The sequence below is a fragment of the Ischnura elegans genome, chromosome 11 (genome assembly GCF_921293095.1).
Source record: "Ischnura elegans chromosome 11, ioIscEleg1.1, whole genome shotgun sequence".
In the NCBI taxonomy this organism is placed as follows: domain Eukaryota; kingdom Metazoa; phylum Arthropoda; class Insecta; order Odonata; family Coenagrionidae; genus Ischnura; species Ischnura elegans.
Genome location: NC_060256.1, coordinates 34,790,601 through 34,809,831, shown reverse-complemented (window position 1 = coordinate 34,809,831; position 19,231 = coordinate 34,790,601). Strand labels below are relative to the sequence as shown.

At 39.1% G+C, this 19,231-nt stretch overlaps 1 protein-coding gene across 1 annotated transcript in view; it reads right to left on the bottom strand.

The window, feature by feature from the left end:
• The window catches only part of LOC124168353 (collagen alpha-2(IV) chain), a 237,250-nt gene that overhangs the window by 40,011 nt on the left and 178,008 nt on the right, over positions 1-19,231 (bottom strand). The window contains exons 4-9 of the mRNA XM_046546550.1: positions 8,522-8,656; positions 7,100-7,207; positions 6,125-6,346; positions 3,971-4,156; positions 2,227-2,343; positions 1,144-1,308 (exon numbers count right to left, since the gene is read on the bottom strand). Coding sequence (XP_046402506.1) covers positions 1,144-1,308; positions 2,227-2,343; positions 3,971-4,156; positions 6,125-6,346; positions 7,100-7,207; positions 8,522-8,656 — 933 coding nt within the window. The remainder of the gene's footprint in view (positions 1-1,143; positions 1,309-2,226; positions 2,344-3,970; positions 4,157-6,124; positions 6,347-7,099; positions 7,208-8,521; positions 8,657-19,231) is intronic.

Below are 19,231 nucleotides of genomic sequence, written 5' to 3'. Positions count from 1 at the left end.
CATCCTGTGCCATGGAATAGTGAAACCAACAAAGACTATTGGATATCTTACATGATGCCAATTCAGTATTTCCTGTTATTTTAACACATTGCATACGGATGGCGAGATTTCTCATCATTTTTCCCAAGAGTTCCGGATGGATGACAAAAATTCTCGTCATTTGGGTGTGTCAACTTGTACAATTTTAAAGCATATTATAGGTATTTGGTAATATGTTATCAGTTGTTGCTCGTTACTTATTATAAACAGATGTATCATAATGTTTAATTGGGTAAAGTTATATTTTAAACAATAGCTTTTTAACCACGTTTAAACCAAAGGCAGTTTGCCCAAATTGACACATATTTTCAATCTCAACACCTCTACCCAGGTGCGTCATTCCCCTGCATGAAAATACCCTGGAACGCAACATGTTAAAAGGTACAAAGATTTAGAGAAATAAGCTGTATATTGTTTAGTCAGACAACAATACCCAGAGACAGTGGCGGATACAAATGGGGGGTGCAGGGAGCGGGTGCCCCTCTCCCTTGTGGGGCCACCCGCATTGCCAAAATGGCAGATTCACAATTGTAACCTTTTTAAATAATAAGATGATATTGCCTAGTATATGTGTATAATGAGTTTAAATTAAACTTTCTTAAATGTTGCATGGGACATGGTTATTTCTTCACTGTGATAAAAGTAAAGGTAGCTCAAGCTATCTTTTGTGCCCCCCTTGAGTTTTTTCTGTATCCGCTATTGCCTAGAGACGATACACCAACACATTGAACCTTTGGTTTTATTTTAGTTAAAAACATCTTATAAATGGATAGAAATGCATATAACCCAACATTTAATATTTGATTTGTGCATTAAAAGTGAGACTTTTAGAGTACTACATAATTGTAATAGATAGTGCACTGATTATTTGTTCATTAATCATCCGAGAAAGTGAAAATTTCACATTTTGGCCAATTATTTTGCCAATGCCTACATATCAATAAATATTAGAGCACTTAATAACAGAATCTATAAAGTTCAAACTTGTGCAGCAACAGCCAGAATGGACTGATAGCATCTGAACCACAATCAGAGAAGATACTCATGCTCATGGGAGCAACATAAGATGCAGCCAATCCAAGCTTTCATTTAAGTTCAACTTACCCCAGGAAGCCCAGGGGGTCCACGAAGACCCTGGGCACCAATTGGACCATTCAATCCTGGTTCACCTTTAGCCCCTAATCTGCCAGGCAGCCCAGGAAGGCCATCGATACCTTGATCTCCCTTTTGACCCTCTGGACCTGGAGGCCCTGAGAAACCATCACGACCCTGAAAGATATTCCCCCACAAACGCTTAGTATCGAGTCAATTTTATGGACTGTAAGAAAAACAAGAATTTTCATTGACATTTTCCCTATGCATATTGGCATTTACTTCTCCATCTGATAATGCTTTAAGTGTTATTTTTTGAGTGTTACATACCCAAAAATTCATATGATGAGTGTGGAATGGTTCATGCAAGCACAGAGTTAATCTGAACTAAATTACACTCTACTTAACCCACATGACACTAACGCATTATGTTGACACATTGGGTGGAAAAAATGAGTCACGATGGACTCACAAATAATATGTATGAAGAAATTTTAATGCATTGAATAAATGAAAAGTAACCATTGATAGATAGCCTAAGATAGCTGCAAAGCAATGTGCTGTGTAGACTGAAAACATTTTTACACATTGGGATTGTCCGTGAGCCCCATATATAATAACACGGTAAAAATACAGTGACAAATATAGCGAAATATTTTAACTTTGATTCCAACTTTGTTGTGCCTCTTTCCTCAGCAACACCCAGCTTCGATACAAAATGTGTGCCTACATTGCAAAGATAAAGGATTATTAAAAATTATCAGAGAAGAATGGTTCCCCAGTAGATAATGATAATTTATAAACTAACGGAATAAAAAATATTCAAGAGGACTGTCATGTAGGTCTTAAACAAGGTAATTTCAATGGGAAGACAGCATAACTACAATGCAAATAACTTGGAAATTGTGTGAAAAATATTATTTTGTGGCATTAATTTCAGTTAAACGTAAGGTAAATAAATTTGATTAGGACTTTGTATTATTATAAGTGTGCTCCACAAAAGAAGGAGCAAGATAACCTTCAGTATTTAGGTATCCTTGCCATGCTACACTCTCTCCGTCATGCAACAGCATCAACATGCATTAGTGGACTCACCCTGGGACCTGGAGCCCCCGGCAACCCTTTCTCGCCAACCATTCCCACAGGTCCAGGCATTCCTGGCTCCCCTGAATACCCTGGCTCACCCTTCATGCCCTCATATCCAATGTCCCCCTGAAACAAGTACAAACACCCTAGATGTCAATTATCTTTAAACATTCACATTAGGCAGTAAAATTATGAATTTCACACTCCTGTAACTTGATAAAACTTTAACAATATTTTCATTGAATAAACTTCTATTTCAGTATCTAGTCAACTGTTGAAACTAAAGAAAATAGTAAGAGAGGAAATACTATGTAAAGCAATGGAAAGAATGTAATTATTTGGAGTGAAACGATAATTTTTAATCATCTAATACCACCAATCTAAGGGAAAGTATAGAATCGGAGGTATAACCATCAACATAATCACAGAAAATGATGATTCATTGAAATTAAGTCATCAATAATTCAGGGGATTCTTTATATATCCAACACTGTATACAAAATACATACCATATTTACTGAGTTGACTTTACAATGATTCTTTATCTTTAACATTAGAATTTTTTTGTAAATTTGCCAAATCTCTAAATCCAAAAAAAAGTTATAACCAATGTTTAATTAAAAATTTCAGGCAGGTGATTTCATTTTTATAAAAAAAAGGCTTGTCAAAAGCAGTGGGCAGCCTAAATACTAAAATACAAAAGCTGATTCAATCCTATTTCGTAATTCAGGAAGGTCAGCTGGTAATGAAGGCATAGATTATTATCACCGGCAGCATTTCAATAGAACTCATTACAGAACACACGTTGTATAATAGCTACATATTCTTGCAAACAGGCCCATGCTGGAACCCTTCTCATGGCAATGAACAGCCATGGCCAGAGGGCATCAGCACAATGCAGATGGAGGACTACCAGGGGATATGGGGATGTGGAATACGATAAATAAATTTTGAAATTGTAATCCTTACCCTCTTGAGATTGAATTGAATCTTACTCAACTGAATTATATTAATTTAAATTATAATTTGGCCTTACTCAAGCCAGTGTTAAATGTAGGTACTGTTAAATGAGAAATCATTTAAATCAAGTTAACGGCTCAATTTTGCTATTCTGACTGTAAAAATTTGTCAGTTTCAGAACAGGAGGGTGCCAAAGATATACTGGCTGGAGGGGGCACACTGGGATATATCCCGGTGGTCCAGCACGCGCCTGCTTGCAAACTATAAAACACAAACAAAATTCTGTTCACAGGTTGCTATCTTTGCTACCAGCGCTTTCTAACGGATGGAGGCCGAAACATCGGGTACACATGTTCATTGTTGCCTACAAACAAAACTGTTTGTGTTTTTCTTTCATTTGATGTATGATTTGTAGCTACAAGTTTATCATAATAAATATAAGAAAGCATTCAAACCCCACTATTCATTTTTAAACACCTGGCATAGTGTTCTCCTCTTGCAAAAATTTCCAATTTTTTGGTGTTTGTATAAGAGTGGTGTCAGTTTAAATTTATAATAGTAATGACACTGACCGAGAGCACATATCTTGATTCAGGACTATTAGGAAGTAATTAAAAGAGCACATGGTCTGCATATGTCCGTCCTTCGGAACGTTCTAAAACAAATTTTCGTAACAACTTACACGGTAGAACCGTCATTCAATGACAGACCTCCTTCCGAAATATTTCATCTTTTAGATTTCTTTTTTTTAATGCCACTCATGCTCCTTGGATGTTAAATGATACCCACGTACCCTCTCTCCCTTCTCTCCTGGCTCTCCCTTGGGTCCAACATTGTAGGTCGAGCCGATGGTCTCCTTGGTGGCTGGGACGCCTGGCGGGCCTGGTTCTCCCTTCTTTCCCCTATCTCCCTTCTGACCCTCGTAGCCCAGCCCCATTGGTCCCTTCTCGCCCTTCATCCCGGGTCGTCCTGGCACGCCCTTCGAGAAAAAGCATCAGTCTGAGACTCAAGAGAGAAAAAATATTCACTCCAAAATAACATAATTATGTATATCTCCTGAGAATATGCCTCAAACCTGACTCTCTGCTCTACATCAACCATAAAATAGAATCATTAACCAATCGTTCATCCAATCACTAAACAATCATCAGTCGTTGATCATATTAAGAAATAATTAATATTTATTAGATATACCATAGAGATGCATTACTGGTATGAAGTAATTTATTTTACTGATTAACAGATGAGATAAAAGATAATAAGCTGAAGACAATAGTGAACATCAATAAATCACCATTATTCCACAGCTCCAACAGAAAAATAATAATTATTTAAATTTTTAAGGTTCTCGGCTAGAAATATATAAGACAAAATTATCACAGTTAAAAATATTAATAACATTTTTAAATAACAACATACTCTATTGGCATGTATTAAATACATATGTACTCATATTGATACAAAGAGTCACTTTTCAGTGAAAGTTTCATATACATTGTGCCAAGGGTCTACAAATTATTGCCATTTGAGTGCAAAAGGGCAGTAAATTAACCAAATATATCGAAATTCCACCTTCTAGGTTAGCCAACCCAGTAAGAACAAAATGTAGCAGCAATGTTGCAGACAGGTTGCACGTGGTAGCAGCATTATTTAGATTGCTTTGCAACGTTGCTGTAACATCATAATTATGTATGTCTCCAATAACTTTGAGGACAAAATTTTTGTGAGCTCGAAATAGCTGAGGCAGAAAATGAATAAGAAAATGTTGTTTTATACGCACTTCTTTGTCATTTGATGTGGATGAACAATTTCCATATGGATATATTTTAACTTCCCATATATATATATGAAGACTTGGGGCCCTGAAAATATTACCTTGGGGGATATCAACGAAGCATTCCACTGTAAGCCTAATGTATTGTTACATGAAAAACCCCAGCACAAGGGTATTCCAATTTGGTCTTTCATTTAATCCTGTATGAGAAACCTCAAGTCAAATATTTGCCCACTTGAAGTGCTATTCAGGTCATATTTCAACGTTCCAGCAATATAGTAATTATGTATCCAAGTGTTGAGGACTCAGAAATGTTTGAAATTTTTTAGCCAGAAAGTAACTTGCAAAAAGTATTATATGCACTTCATGATCATCTGGAGTTACAAAAAAGCAATCATCAGAAGGATATAATTTTTGAGGGCCTTATAAGACAACTTGTACCTACATATAATCCCTACTTTAATTTCATTTCAGATGCTTTCAGCTGTAAGCCTTCTCTGAAGGAATTTAGTTTTAAAGAAATAAAGGAGAAGTCCATAGACTGGTTCTGGTATGCTGGAAGCAGATATCACAGGAGTGAGGAGAGACAAGAAAAATAGAACATGTATAATTGAATGAAATAAAATTTTTCATTTGAAACGGCACAATTATGACTAGTATTATTCATAAATGGTGGCACTAATGTTATGTGCCAGGTTGCAATAATGTTGTGAATATGTTTCCAAAACGTGTTAAGGAGGGCATTTGGAGGAATTTAAGATGTTATCATTACCTTGCAGCAACTCCCAATAGGTTGCAGTGAGACATAGCAGCAACGTTGTAGCAAAATACATACATGGTTTAAAGGGAAAGCTCCAAATATTTTTTTGTGCTTTCCGGCAAATAGACTTCATAAAATGTTCTCGGGATTGCCACCGGGTCAGGCACTGCATAAATGCCGATGTTTTAATGTCCAACTCACCACATCGTCCTCAGGTCTGTGAGAGGTCACTCACAGCCCTGAGGACAATGGCCAAGGCGGACATCAAAATGTCAGCAGTTATGCGGTTCCTGACCCGGTGGCAATCCTGAGAAGATTTTACGGAATTCCAGTATTTTGTAAATGTCTTTTTTTAAATAATATGGAGCATTAAACATTATTATAATTATATTATAATGCCTCATTTATCTTACTGGCACTCCTGGTTCTCCTTTAGGTCCTAGTGGTCCCAATGGCCCTTGCTCTCCTGGTGTTCCCGGGATGCCTCTAACTCCATTCAACCCTGGCTCTCCCTTCTGCCCCTTGGGGAAGTGGCCAATCGTAGCGGGCTCTCCTTTCTCTCCCTTGGTGCCACCCAATCCCGGGTAACCTCGGGGACCTGGCTCACCATGGTTTCCAGGCCTTCCTGGAGCACCCTAATCTCATGGAAGAAACACAATTTGATGCAGTCTTTCATTAGTTTATCATATTTATGTACAATTCAACTAATGATTTAAGTGTTATTAGACCGCTATAGGTAATCATGATAATTGAATAGTCCTATATTAGTACTATACTAGTCTCAAGACCAAAAAATTACTACTGCTATTATTATTATTATTTAAATATTTAAAAAAATCCCACACTGGTTAAAAGAGTGATTGAAACAGTTAGGTGAGAATGTCTTACTATCAAAATACCCCTAAGCCTTCTGATAACCTTTATCCATTTTCTCATTCAAGTTAAAGTTAATTTTTTTCAAGAAACTGAATATCTTGTTGACTTATACAGCACAATATGCATTCGCCAGAACTAATACATTTCATCACATTAAATGGCAAGTCAGTAAAAAAGATTAACACACTTGAATACAGTGGTTGGAAAATCGTCACCTGCACAAATGTATGCATATATGTAGGTATGTGTCAGAGTAAGCTAAAATTGGAGGTATAAAGTCAAACTATCAGAGCTTCAAAACAAAAAAGTTACAAATCATAATCATTATCAAAATTGAAAATACCAAGATATTTACAAACACAGTCAAAAAGTAAGAACTTTGGTGTTTGTAAATGTTAACTTGGGAGAAGACATAGAGAAGTTTTCAGCCAGGTATAACCCTTCACAGCGAGTAATGGTAAGGCAGTTGTTGCCCCTTTAAGTGGCAACGACATACATATTTATGTACTCACATCAGTGCCGTTGCATCCATCGCGTCCGGGATCTCCCGCTGGACCCTGAAGACCTTGTATTCCTGGGATTCCGTTTATGCCCGGGAATCCAGGCATGCCCATTTTTCCCTATGGAGCAGGGAAGAAAGGACGTTAGTATGAACATGCACACACCATTATAACTATACATCTCTCCTGGCTACTCTTTACAAATTTGGATTCTGATATTTGCTGAACCAGTCCCCATTTAGTTTAATAATGTTTAGCAAGCACCTCAATGCTACAGTGAATGCATCAAGCATAAAAAGAACAATAAAAATAATGAGTAAAAAGAGTTATGATTATCCTTTTATCTCTTTCTGTATGCAATATGTATGAATACTGGACACAATTTAGTGGCACACTGTGTTTAATTTTATCCGCACATGATTTTCAAATAAATATTAGCTGCTGTCCCCTGCAAAATCTTCCGATTTTTTAAACATGTAATAAGCCTTTCAATGAGGAATCAATTTTCACCAAATATAAAAGAAAAAATTATTTTTTGACATAACCCAATTTTCCCTGAGAGGTGCCAGAATTGTTCAATGTTCCATTGCGTTCCAGCCAAAATTAAGCACTGCTAGTACAGGCCAATAGATGTAAGAAATAGTTGCTCTCTCATTTCCCATGATCATTAATTATTTCAAAGCAAAAGTTGCATTACCTTCATGAAGGCAATGAAATAATCTCAAAGCTACAGCACTCAAATTGACAGTTAATAATTATTTTAATATTCAAAGTCTACTTCCAAGAAAATGAACTCCAGGATATGTAATTTTAGCTCCTCTGCCAACAGATCAAATGCTCCCCCTATTGCGATTGTGGATGGGTCTATCATCCTCGAGAGATGGCTATCTCAACACTCACAATAGAAAGTGACATGAATAACTGATGGAGCACACTACTCTTTATGTTAATTACTTTTTTTACTATACTTTGCCTTTAGCCAACAATGTGTTCGATTGCTGGTATACTATATGCTCCCATGATGTTGGCAAAGGAGTGAGTCTAAATTTGGCTTTTAACAGTTTAAACATATAATGTTAAATTTTATGGCACGTTCATCAAATTAGATATATGCTGAGTAGTTGATCCAATTAATCTATTTTACATCAAAGGACCCCATCCGCATGTCATACATAGATGCATATTCTTTTTGCGTAAATATAGACGAAAAGTTAAACTTTGTTGCAAGTATTGAATTGAGCATTCTTTCCATAAAGTGTTTTCATAATTTTATGCCATTGATATCTTTACAAAAGGCACAAGGAGTCTGAATCTTGACCAAGATCTTGAAGGCAGACATGAAATAATAAAGAGCACCTCATTTAATTTCTCACTGTTTACGCATATTCTGCGAGGAAATTTTTCCCCATTTTACCACCTTGGCCTTAAACTTACCCTGTCACCCTTGATTCCTCGGGCACCCTGAGGTCCTGCGTCGCCCTTGTCGCCTTTTGGCCCTGGAAGGCCCTCCATTCCTGGATAACCCTGTTGTCCTTTGGGTCCGATGGGTCCTGGGCTGCCCGGGAAACCCTGCCAAAGAGAAAGACGTCATTACAAACACACTCAATGAGCCACATCAAGCGCGTTCCATTCATTCGGCCAAGGCTTCCGTGGAGAAACTGGCACGACGCTCGCGTGAAGTTGCCAAGTATTGTTTACGCCTGAATAACACGTTCATTTTTTTCGTCATTTTGGAATGATCACTCGGAAATGATCGTCGCGCGCAATCGTTTTTTCGCTATCACTCCCATGATAAATGACTATTAATTCCCATCATTTTTCATCACTCGTCTGGTCCGTCGCTAAAAGTAGCTGAAACCGTGGCTGAAACCCCATATCAGCCAATCAGATCGCACGCCCGAATGGAGCGATTGCAGCGCCGTTTGACAATCGTGGGAACGACATAGGTAAACATAAACACGCCCGACTGTGTGGAGTAAACAATAACAAACCTTCTGAACAGAGCGATACCTCCACCCATAAATGCTCTACACTGCAGGGGTGCAGTTAAGAATTAAGGCTAGGGGGGTATTAGGCGCAACTAGACGCGGGGTGAGTGGTATACCCGCCAGGATAAGCGGGAGGTGCGGGGGCCCTTCCCCAGAAATTTTTTTAAGATAAATGGTTCAAAATGTTGAGTATTATGGCTTTCGGAGGGATATTTTATCCTTGCATTCAAATGAATCCTTACACTGAAATGAAGTAAAATGAATTAAACTTAAGAGTTTCTCTGAGCTCTGGGGGGGATTATCCGCCAAAACCTCCCCTCGCTGCGCCACTGCTACACTATAATTGTAATATAAACTCTATGCCTCCACTGTACAAACGCATTATTTGTTTGAATTATATCAATTTCAGGATTCAGGCTGTAGATTTTTATGATGCAGATCCTTGAACAACGAGCTGTGATATTGGAAATGATGCAAGAGGCGATGGCGGGAGGGACCGTGTGATTCAGAAAAATGATCACTCGAGCGATCACTTTTCCGTTCCCGAAAAGCGATCGCTCGAGTGATCACTCATAGGCAGGGTCGGCCCTAGCAGGTGCGGGGCTAGGGGCGAACCTTCAGTGCGGGGCCCTTCACTTAAAATATTAAACTCTATACCCCATCTACAAACTCGATCATTTTGAATCCCTACCACTCTCTGGATAAGTATGTGCTCCTCTCCCTAATTCAGACTTAGTAATTACGCCGTTATGATACCATCATGCAGTTGAGTTCAAAATAGTATAATACAAATAAAATTTATAATTATATTTATTCATAAAATTATAACGTAAATCGATTCGGATCGTCAGTGCTGTTGCTGACTTCAATAAGGGCATCTCTAACTTCATTTTTAACTTCAACTTTCAAAACTATCGAGTATTTTAATTTTTTTTCACGAACGCGGGGCCCCCCAAAGCGCGGGGCCCGGGGCGGTCGTCCCGGTCGCCCCGCCCTAAGGCCGGCCCTGCTCATAGGGACGAAAAAAATGATCGTATTGATTCAGGCTTTAATTTCTGCCAGCACTTCAACGAGAATATAAACGAAACGTAACATCCGTGAATCAGCCGGGGATATGAAGTAGGTTGCGTGGCGAACGAGATTATAGCCATGGGCGGAGTTTCGAAGGGTCCGGGAGGTGCCTGCCCCCCCAACATAAATGGTAATTTATCCGAAAAAAGTAGGAAATCTGTAGAAATTCCAAAAAAATTTAGTCTTAGATATTTCGAAAAATGCTATTTCCTTGAGGCATTCCTTAGCCCAATGGCGTAACGGGAATACGCTAAAATAAAAAAAAAACGACATGCTTGGAAATAAATTAAGTTATTATTCCTTCTATTCCTACGATTATGGATTTCCACCAAGTTACGCCCCCCTATTAATTAAAATTTGGCATCATTTTGACACAAAAGATCTAACTTTAAACAGATGCAGTTGTTAAATGTCGAATTAGACAATAGTTTTAAATATTTTGTCTCCGAGGCTTTGGGAGGGTGGGATCTATCCCCTCGTCCCCCCCATAGTTACGCCACTGCCATAGCCACTAAACCCCCGGCAGCATTGCTGCCCTCACAACATTAAACTTTAAACCTCGCCCTTGATTATATCCCCACGGAAAATTTATTTTCCAACATAATCCATACTTGTTTTACGTTACCTCGCTCTACCTTTTTAAATAGGAAGCGGGTAAATAATTTTCCTAAAAATATTTCCATTTTCATCCTATCCGACTTCTTAAATTGAGGAGAGATTGGTGACATGTTAGGAAATCGATGTTAAGGACCAAGTGACATAGGCTCCAAACATTTTCCAACCAAAGAAAAACCTAAGCGTCCAACAACACAGCTTCAATGGAGCAACTGGCACGGCTTTAGCCTGAAGTTGCCAAATCCTGTTCACTTTCTGCCAGCACTTCAGCGAGAACTTAAATGAAACGTAAAGTCCGTGAGTCAGCTGGGGAAATGAAGTAGGTTGCGTAATGAAACGAGATTATAGGGGAAAGCGGAGTAATAGCGTACACTTAAGCATTGTTATTTTATAACTTCAATGAAAGAAACAATCATATTATTTTGAAGGAAATTTCATTTCCCACCAATAATTTGCTTCATATTTGGAAAATTTTACTAGCTTTGAGTGTTACACCCTTTTTGCAAAACCCTTACAGTGAACGGTATTGTCCCGAGTGCCAGGGTAATACCGTACACCAGTTAGGGGTAATACCACTCCGTGCGGTATTGCCCCTACCGCACGGAGTGGTATTACCCCATAATGAACGATATTGCAAAGACTGTGATGAGAATAATAAAGATGGAAAATGTAATTTTAAATTTTTATTCTATCATCGAATAAGTAAAACATAGCATATGTTTTACTTATTCGGTGTTGGCTAAAATTCAAATTAAAATAATACCAAACCCCCGATCTTAGTTGTAATTAAAGTCAGCTAACATAAAATTAAAATACATTTCCTTTTCTATTTAGGCGTAAACGTTTTATTGTTGCATAAAAATATTAAAATACATAATTAGTACAGACAGGCTGACGACACGACGGATAAAGGTCGTTCGGATTATTGAGGTGTTCCGACTACCGTGTGTTCGGACTACCGAGGTTCGCCTGTGCTTGGGAAGATTGGAAACTCACCCATTTAAAGGTCCTTCATAATTCACATAAAATTCTTAAAACATAAAAATTTTAATGTTCAAGTTGGTCAGCAAATTATAATACTATATGGGGCATTATGGTTCAATACGGGGCAACGCCGTACAACTTGCGCCTTGCACGGTATTGCCTCATGCAAGGTGTTCGGAATTCCCCCAAAACTATATGACGCAGCAATTTCAACCCAAACCTAAAATAAGAACAATAGAGTACTTGTGTTTGGATTTAAAATATAGCCCATGATATAGGATATTCAAAACCACTAGTTTGAATATAGTCACTAATAGCATGTTTCACTTACCTCACGTTCGAGTTAGTCTTAAAAATTATAAGAGAAGTTCTCAAAACAGAAAAACTATCGTCACATACAAGTGCGTGAATGCAGAAACTCCCAGATTGTCTATCGGTTTCGCTTTCCATCCGCTACGTAGCAACACTTCCCAGCGCTCACTAAATACTCCAGCGGATCTAAAATTATGGTGCACGGTATTGCCCCGCCGTACACTATTACCCCGGTCTTCCCTACCTCCAAGGAAAATTTGTTTTCCCAGCATGAGTAGTTCATTTTTGTTTTACATTACCTAGTTTTAATTTTTAATAAGAAGCGAGCAAATTATTTTCCTTGAAATAATTCCAGTTTCACCTTCTCCAACATCTTAAAGATTACAAATTGATTACGTGTAGCGAACTTTATATAAGGGATCTTGCAAATACGTGATCCAGGCTCCAAACAAATTTCCAACCTAGGAGACACCAAAAGCGTCCAAGACCGCTATGTTACCACGTTCAAATATCCAAACAGATTACCATTGGTTAGCAAAAGACATGGTATTTAGTCAGCCAAAAGACATATTAATCAATCATAATAGAAAACTTTTATCAATTTTGTTGCCTAAATATTTCTGATACATACATTCGTAACCAAAACAAAAACATTGTAATAAAATGTAAATGATAACCTGTAAAAAAAACACACGGAGTAACATTTCACTTCTAAAGAGAGTTAAGGAAAACGCTTTCCGGCACTGCTAATTTTGCCATGACGTCACTGAGACGTTCGATGCTCAAACCTGCGCTTAAACTGTAACGGAACGAAACCCGACAATGGGTCATCATTTACATCTGCCTCGACTCAAGGGTTATCATAAGGTCATCAGCTTCACGACCGCACGCCACCTTCCAACTTGTTGATTTAGGGGGACAAACGAGAATTAATCGAATTCTCTGATCTCTCCTCATTCAAGCCAACTTATGTGAAGAAATTACGACGACTATGGAACACTGAGCCACGCCGATGACATTTCCTTCACATTGAATCTCGAGAAGCGGAAATCAAGAGATGCCACAAAGCTATTTAACGCAAGTAAAGCCATTTTCCTACTTGCTATTGTTTTTGCTTTAATTCACCTTTAGTTCCAATTTTTTTAAAATGTTAGTGTGCAACTTCTACTTATTAATATTATTCGTTTCATTTTTTCGGCTTCTAAAAAAGAGTTGCTATTTCGCACACGTCCGGTCACATCTCGAATATACAGCAAGCATATGGAATACGGTTCAGAAAGACTCCATCCGTGAACTTAATAAAATACAATGGAAAGCTGAACGATTTGTCCAAAACTACTGCAGGCGCACAGAAAGCGTTACATTAGATATTAAAAGAGTTAGGTTGGGAGCCGCTAGATACTCGGAGGCTACGTGCTGGGCTTACTGCATGATCCTGTATATAGGGGCCATGGCTTAGTACTGTCTGTAAAAAAAGCAGGACACCCGAGTTTGAGGAGCACTATTATCTAAACGAAGCAATTAAGTTCAATGCAATAAAAAGCATACGAAAGATAATTTATTTCTACGTTGGATCATTTACTTTAAAATTATTTTGGACGGATATTTTTTCTTTTGCTTAATTTTTTTCTGAAAAAAAAGTACCTGTTTTTTGCGCGTAAAATCAAGTTACCCAATTTTGCGCCCTTGGTATTCCCGTGGTTTTCGTTCTAATACATTGAAATTTTGATATAAGAAAGCCAGATCTAATAATAAGAGTTTGCAGAAAACCAATTTTTTATACCACGAAAATTGATGGATTTATTATAAACAACGTGAATCTCTGCTAACTTAGAAACCAATGGATCAATTGAAAATCGATTGTGTGTGTGGGAAACCTTCTTCCTCCGTGTGGGGAACCAAAAACTTGTTGTATAATACGAATTTTTGTTTTAAAACACAATGTCACATGTAACATGTTACACGGATTTGTAACTTTTTCGTAAAACGTGTTATATGTAACCTGCAGGGGCGGATCCAGGATTTTTTTCTGGGAGGGGCACAAACAAGGCTGTATCCAGGATTTTGTTCTGGGTGGGGCACAAGGATACCTCGTAATACAAAACGAATGCAATGATAATGGGACCGTATTAAAAATCTTGCATATTTTTTAGGGTCTGGGGGGGGCACGTGCCCCCGTGCCCCCCCCCTGGATCCGCCTATGGTAACCTGTACTATATAACATGTCACACAGTGTAAACGCACCTTAAGAGCGACACGGAAAGCATCATATTAGAACCTAACTACTTTTCCAGGTGCGACAGGAACAATAAAGTAATTGAGGTAATTTTTCTGAAGGGATAAGTATGGGAATTTGTTTTTCTCCCACACGATAGAAGACTTAAATGCATAATTTCGTTTAAGTATTTCATTTTTATGTGTAAACGGCTGGTGTCCTAACAACCCCCGCCACGCACCTATTGAAGCGGCTTTCTGTTTAACATGTGGATTGATATGTAACAAAATTTTCTATGTAAGGGATCACGTGCAGCCAGAAGAAAATCCCCTTCGCCCCATGTATTCGCAGTTCATGGCCGATTGCTCCTTACTAAGGTCACAGAGTATATACTCTGTGATAAGGTGTCCGTCAGATATAGGTGCGCAGGCATGGTAATTAATTTTGTGTGCCTACACAGCCGATTCGCAAGGCAATAAGTTTGGCGGGCCGACAGAGTGCCGCCACAGCAGGGCAAGATCAAGGAGGTTGTAAATATACCGGAGAGGGCACCACTGGTTCAGAGCGTTGAGCGCAGTACGGCAGGAATGGGGGTGCTTGGGTAGGATAGCCACGCCTACTTTGACCAAAACATTGGTTGGTAATCCCATAAGAGTCAATGCTAACCATTTGGTGAAATATTCGGTCATGATCGTTGTTACGTTAAAATAAACTATCGCAAATGAACACGATAGACCTTTTTTCTATTATTATGGGAAGGCTTCGTGAAAATATGCTTCGAATATCTTTTCCCAAGAAAAAATTATCGTCAATCACGGTTCCGTTGTGCAAATAGCTTAGCCGAAAATAATATTTTACGAGTGTAAATTACCCATTCCCCTACATTACTACTGGTAATTAATAAGACTACAGCCAATGAAAATCTTACTATAGCGGACTGGCCGCAATAATGGTACGAAAGTATGTTCAAGGCGATATATTATCACCACGATATGACTATATGGACAGTTTTATATACACAGTAGTGTGACGTACGATCGGAAAACTCCGACGGCAATAAAGAAGTAATTGTTGCATTTTTATTATATAAATCAGAGGCGATATAAGGAATAGAATACTTGATTATGTACGTACACTGTTTAAAGGCCGTTTTACACGGTACACGGAATTGCGCAGGTTAGAGCTGCATTAATTTCTAAAATGGCGTGGAATTGCGCGAATGCATGAACGAAATTAGAACAGGGGCTATTTTGCCGTCTCGCATCCACGCATTCTCGCATGTGTTCTAGCAATTCACCGCTTTACACGACGCAATTTTGATTGCGCCTTCACACGTACGTCAGACTGCGCAATTCCGTGTACCGTGTAAAACGGCCTTGAGACTAAGTCCGAAAATTGTCAAACCAATATGGCGGAATTCTGACTACGCTTGAAACTCGAATACAACGCCTCCGGATATTACCTACCTCTTCGGGCAAAATGAAATGGCGAACGGAGACGAGAGGTCGCCGTGCCGCGTCCTAGCTGTTTTGTATTATCCTTAGCCGATGGACGTCATCTGTCCAAGGGCCCTCGCAAATCATCAACTTCTAAATAAAGAGGAATATACGCTAAGCTTTTGTAACAAAATGAGCTAATATCTCCAAAAAAATACGAAAAAAATCAAATATTGACCTGAAGCTGCGAATAAAAAATAACCTAACGATATCTACTACAAGGGCCGGTTCTAGGCATTTTTCAAGCGAACTACACTCGGTCTCCCCTCGAAAATAATCCGAGAGGTAGTATGGATTCTCTCTGGAGACAAATTTAAGGTAAATACTAATACTTTTGGAATAAGGGTCGAGACTTAAATATCAGCGTCAACATCGTGCTTGATTTTTATGTTGATTGTGATAATTTTAGAGCTTAAAAATCAATTATTTATAACTATTCAGAGCAAAAAATGTAAATCAATAAATACCACACAAGTCGGCTCACAAGAAATTCAACCACTTATTTACTCAACAAAGGAAAACAAACTTAATAAGTTTATACTTGGAAAAATAAAAAGAGATTTTTCCGGAGTACAGATATCTATTTTACGATATATCCTTGCTTCTACATTAATTTTATGGAGTAAATCAACCCTCCACCTTAAATCTCCTTGTTTGATTAGTACTGAATATTGGAATAAGCGCTTAAGCGCCCTTATTGCTTGGCGCACTCCGCGGCCGCGTAATTTGCTTACCGCTTAAATCGGCCCTGTCTACTAATAAAACAAAAAGTAACCTAATTTACTTTGGTGATGAGAAAAAATTTTCCTCCAACACGCATACCTCAAAATAACTCCGGTCAACACAAAATTGCATGAGAACATTAACAATATGGTGTGCAAAGGGCTATGTCCATCACTTGTTCAATTCATTCCAAATTTCTCGTTTTTAATTGGTTTCGTGCCCGGGAGATGGCAACACCTACGTTAGGATGTCCCGATTCATGCTCCCTGACGGTTTGGCTACCCAAAACTTAGCCGGCCAAATCCATGCTCCCTAATGCCTATTGTCCGTACCCATAATATAGTCACTCGAGTTTGAACGCTTTGCGACTCGTGACAAGGAAAATTCAAGTTCTTCCTAAACACCGTGGGGAAAGGCAGTGCGTGCAACAAGGACTATTATTACCGGCTGCTTTTACCGATAGGCGCTCATCACCCCGCGATAAAAAGTAAAAATCCTAATATAATCAACGCATATAAGGAAAATATTGATAACGTATGTGCAAATATATGGAAGATTAGCCAATTACAATGGTGTCATAATTCACCTCGTGCGGGTAACCGTTGCTTAGAATATTTTTCATAATAATACAATAACAATTGCTGTAATTGCGGGAGGCTTTTGAAACTTAAAATTAATGCTAAAAGAGCCTTAAAACTTGACATGCATAAATTTGGTAAAGTTAGTAGGTAATGCGCGCTTAACGTTGGCAAATGTTTTCAGTTGAAATTTAGTTAAAGCAAAAAAAAACGGCACTTTTTTAGATTATGCTCTAATATCCAGGGGCGCAGCTAGGAATTAAGGTTGGGGGGGGGGGGTTTAGGTGAAACTAATAACGGGGATGTCTGGGGGTATGGAATACCCGCCAGGATAAGCGGTAGGTGCGAGATTAATAAACTGCGGAATTTTAAGATAAATGGTTCAAAATGGTAAGTTTTACGGCTTTCTGAGGGATATTTTATTAATCCTTACACTATTCTATAGATAAGTAATATCAATCCAATTAAGTGAAATGGATTAAACTTCAAATTTCTCTGAGTTCTGGGGGGGGGGGGTTTAATCCCTCAAAACCCCCCTCGCTGCGCCACTGCTAATATCTATATTTAACTGGTGGGATAAAGACTTTTCAACCGAATAAATCAACGGGCCATATAACAAGAAAAGTAATGGTACCAATATCATGGTATGGTATGGTATTTGGAGGAGGCGACCGACAGCTGAGGTCATTTGCGCCATGAGGGAAGGGTGTGGAAGGAAGGGTGGAGAGAAACCCGGCGTCGGCGTCAGCCTGCTCTTAACGAAAGGCGCCAAGGGGACCACGGCTTAACGTCCCATCCGACGGACGGAGTGTTGCGCTTGAAATGTCCTCCACACAACATTCAAGCAGGGATCGGGCAGTCTCTGAAAATTCTCTGCCACTGCCGGGATTTGAACCCGAGCCCGCCGGGTGGGAAGCCAACACTCTAGCCACCACACCAACCCGATCCCCACCAATATCATGAAAATAGCTTAAAGGATATGGTTTTTATAAGCGTTCGAACTCAAATACCTATACATTTGGTACGGACAGTAAAGAGTTGGGACACGGCTTAAGACATCTTCCAGTTGGTAGCACTGCATCTTGAGAGGCGCTTTCGATCATTCCGGTCGAGAGGGGAAGGGTCTCATTCAACGCCAGCGACGGAAGGACTGAATGAAAGAACGCCCTCCGAAGGGGGAGACCACTATACACACACACTGCTTAGTGGCGCATGAGTAAATAAACGGCAGTCGCGCTGTTGGGCGCAGTCGACAGGTAGACCACCTGCCGGCAAAAGGCGTGTTTTGATGAATGCAAGTATCAAATTTTGGAATCAGTCATTGCTTAATTTTTAAAACTTAGGGTACCGGAACGCATATCAACACATTAAATTAAAACATGATTTTTCGGCCCCGATGGCGGCGGGGTAATGTCCTCGCTTGCCAAACAACAGGTCGCGGGTTCGAGACTCGCCTGGGTAGGTTTCCGCTATCCAGGGCATCAATATTCGTAATCGGCATTTTTTTTCGTGAAAGTGTGTTTGTTAAAATTCTTGAAAACCCCCGATGTAAAGGCCAACACGAGATGTTTTCGGTGATATGAAAAATAAATAAAATGTAAGCCGACGCCTCCTGAAACTTCCAGTTTTTTAAACTTGCACTAAAAGTTACGGTAATGAGTATTTTTTTTACCAAATATAAAAAACGATTACTTTTTTTAATTCACTCAACTTTCCCTGAGATATGCCGGGACACCGTTCCGGCCGAAATTAAGCACTGGAATCAGTGAAATCTGAGATCGTACTAAATAATAGGGCCATCGTTATTTGCCATTTGACGCATCGTCCACACTGGTTGAATGGGGTCGTCCACCCAGACTCGATATCGCGATTCAACCCATTTCCGCCAACTGTAGCCACATGCAATAACTTTGGAAGGTCTTTATATTTTCTTTCTTCGTAATTTTATTTGTTTTCGTCCTTCAACGTGGCTATTCACACTACAGCTATAGACTCCGCGCGATTTCCCATTTCGTGACACGCGTTCATGTCACCGCGACAGCTCAAGTCCTCCAATGAACGAAAAACGCCCCGTTTAAACACACAGGCACTGAAACAATAAACTAAAGGGACTCTTTAGATTTCACTCGCGTTGTATACGGTCTGGCATCTTGGTTGGACAT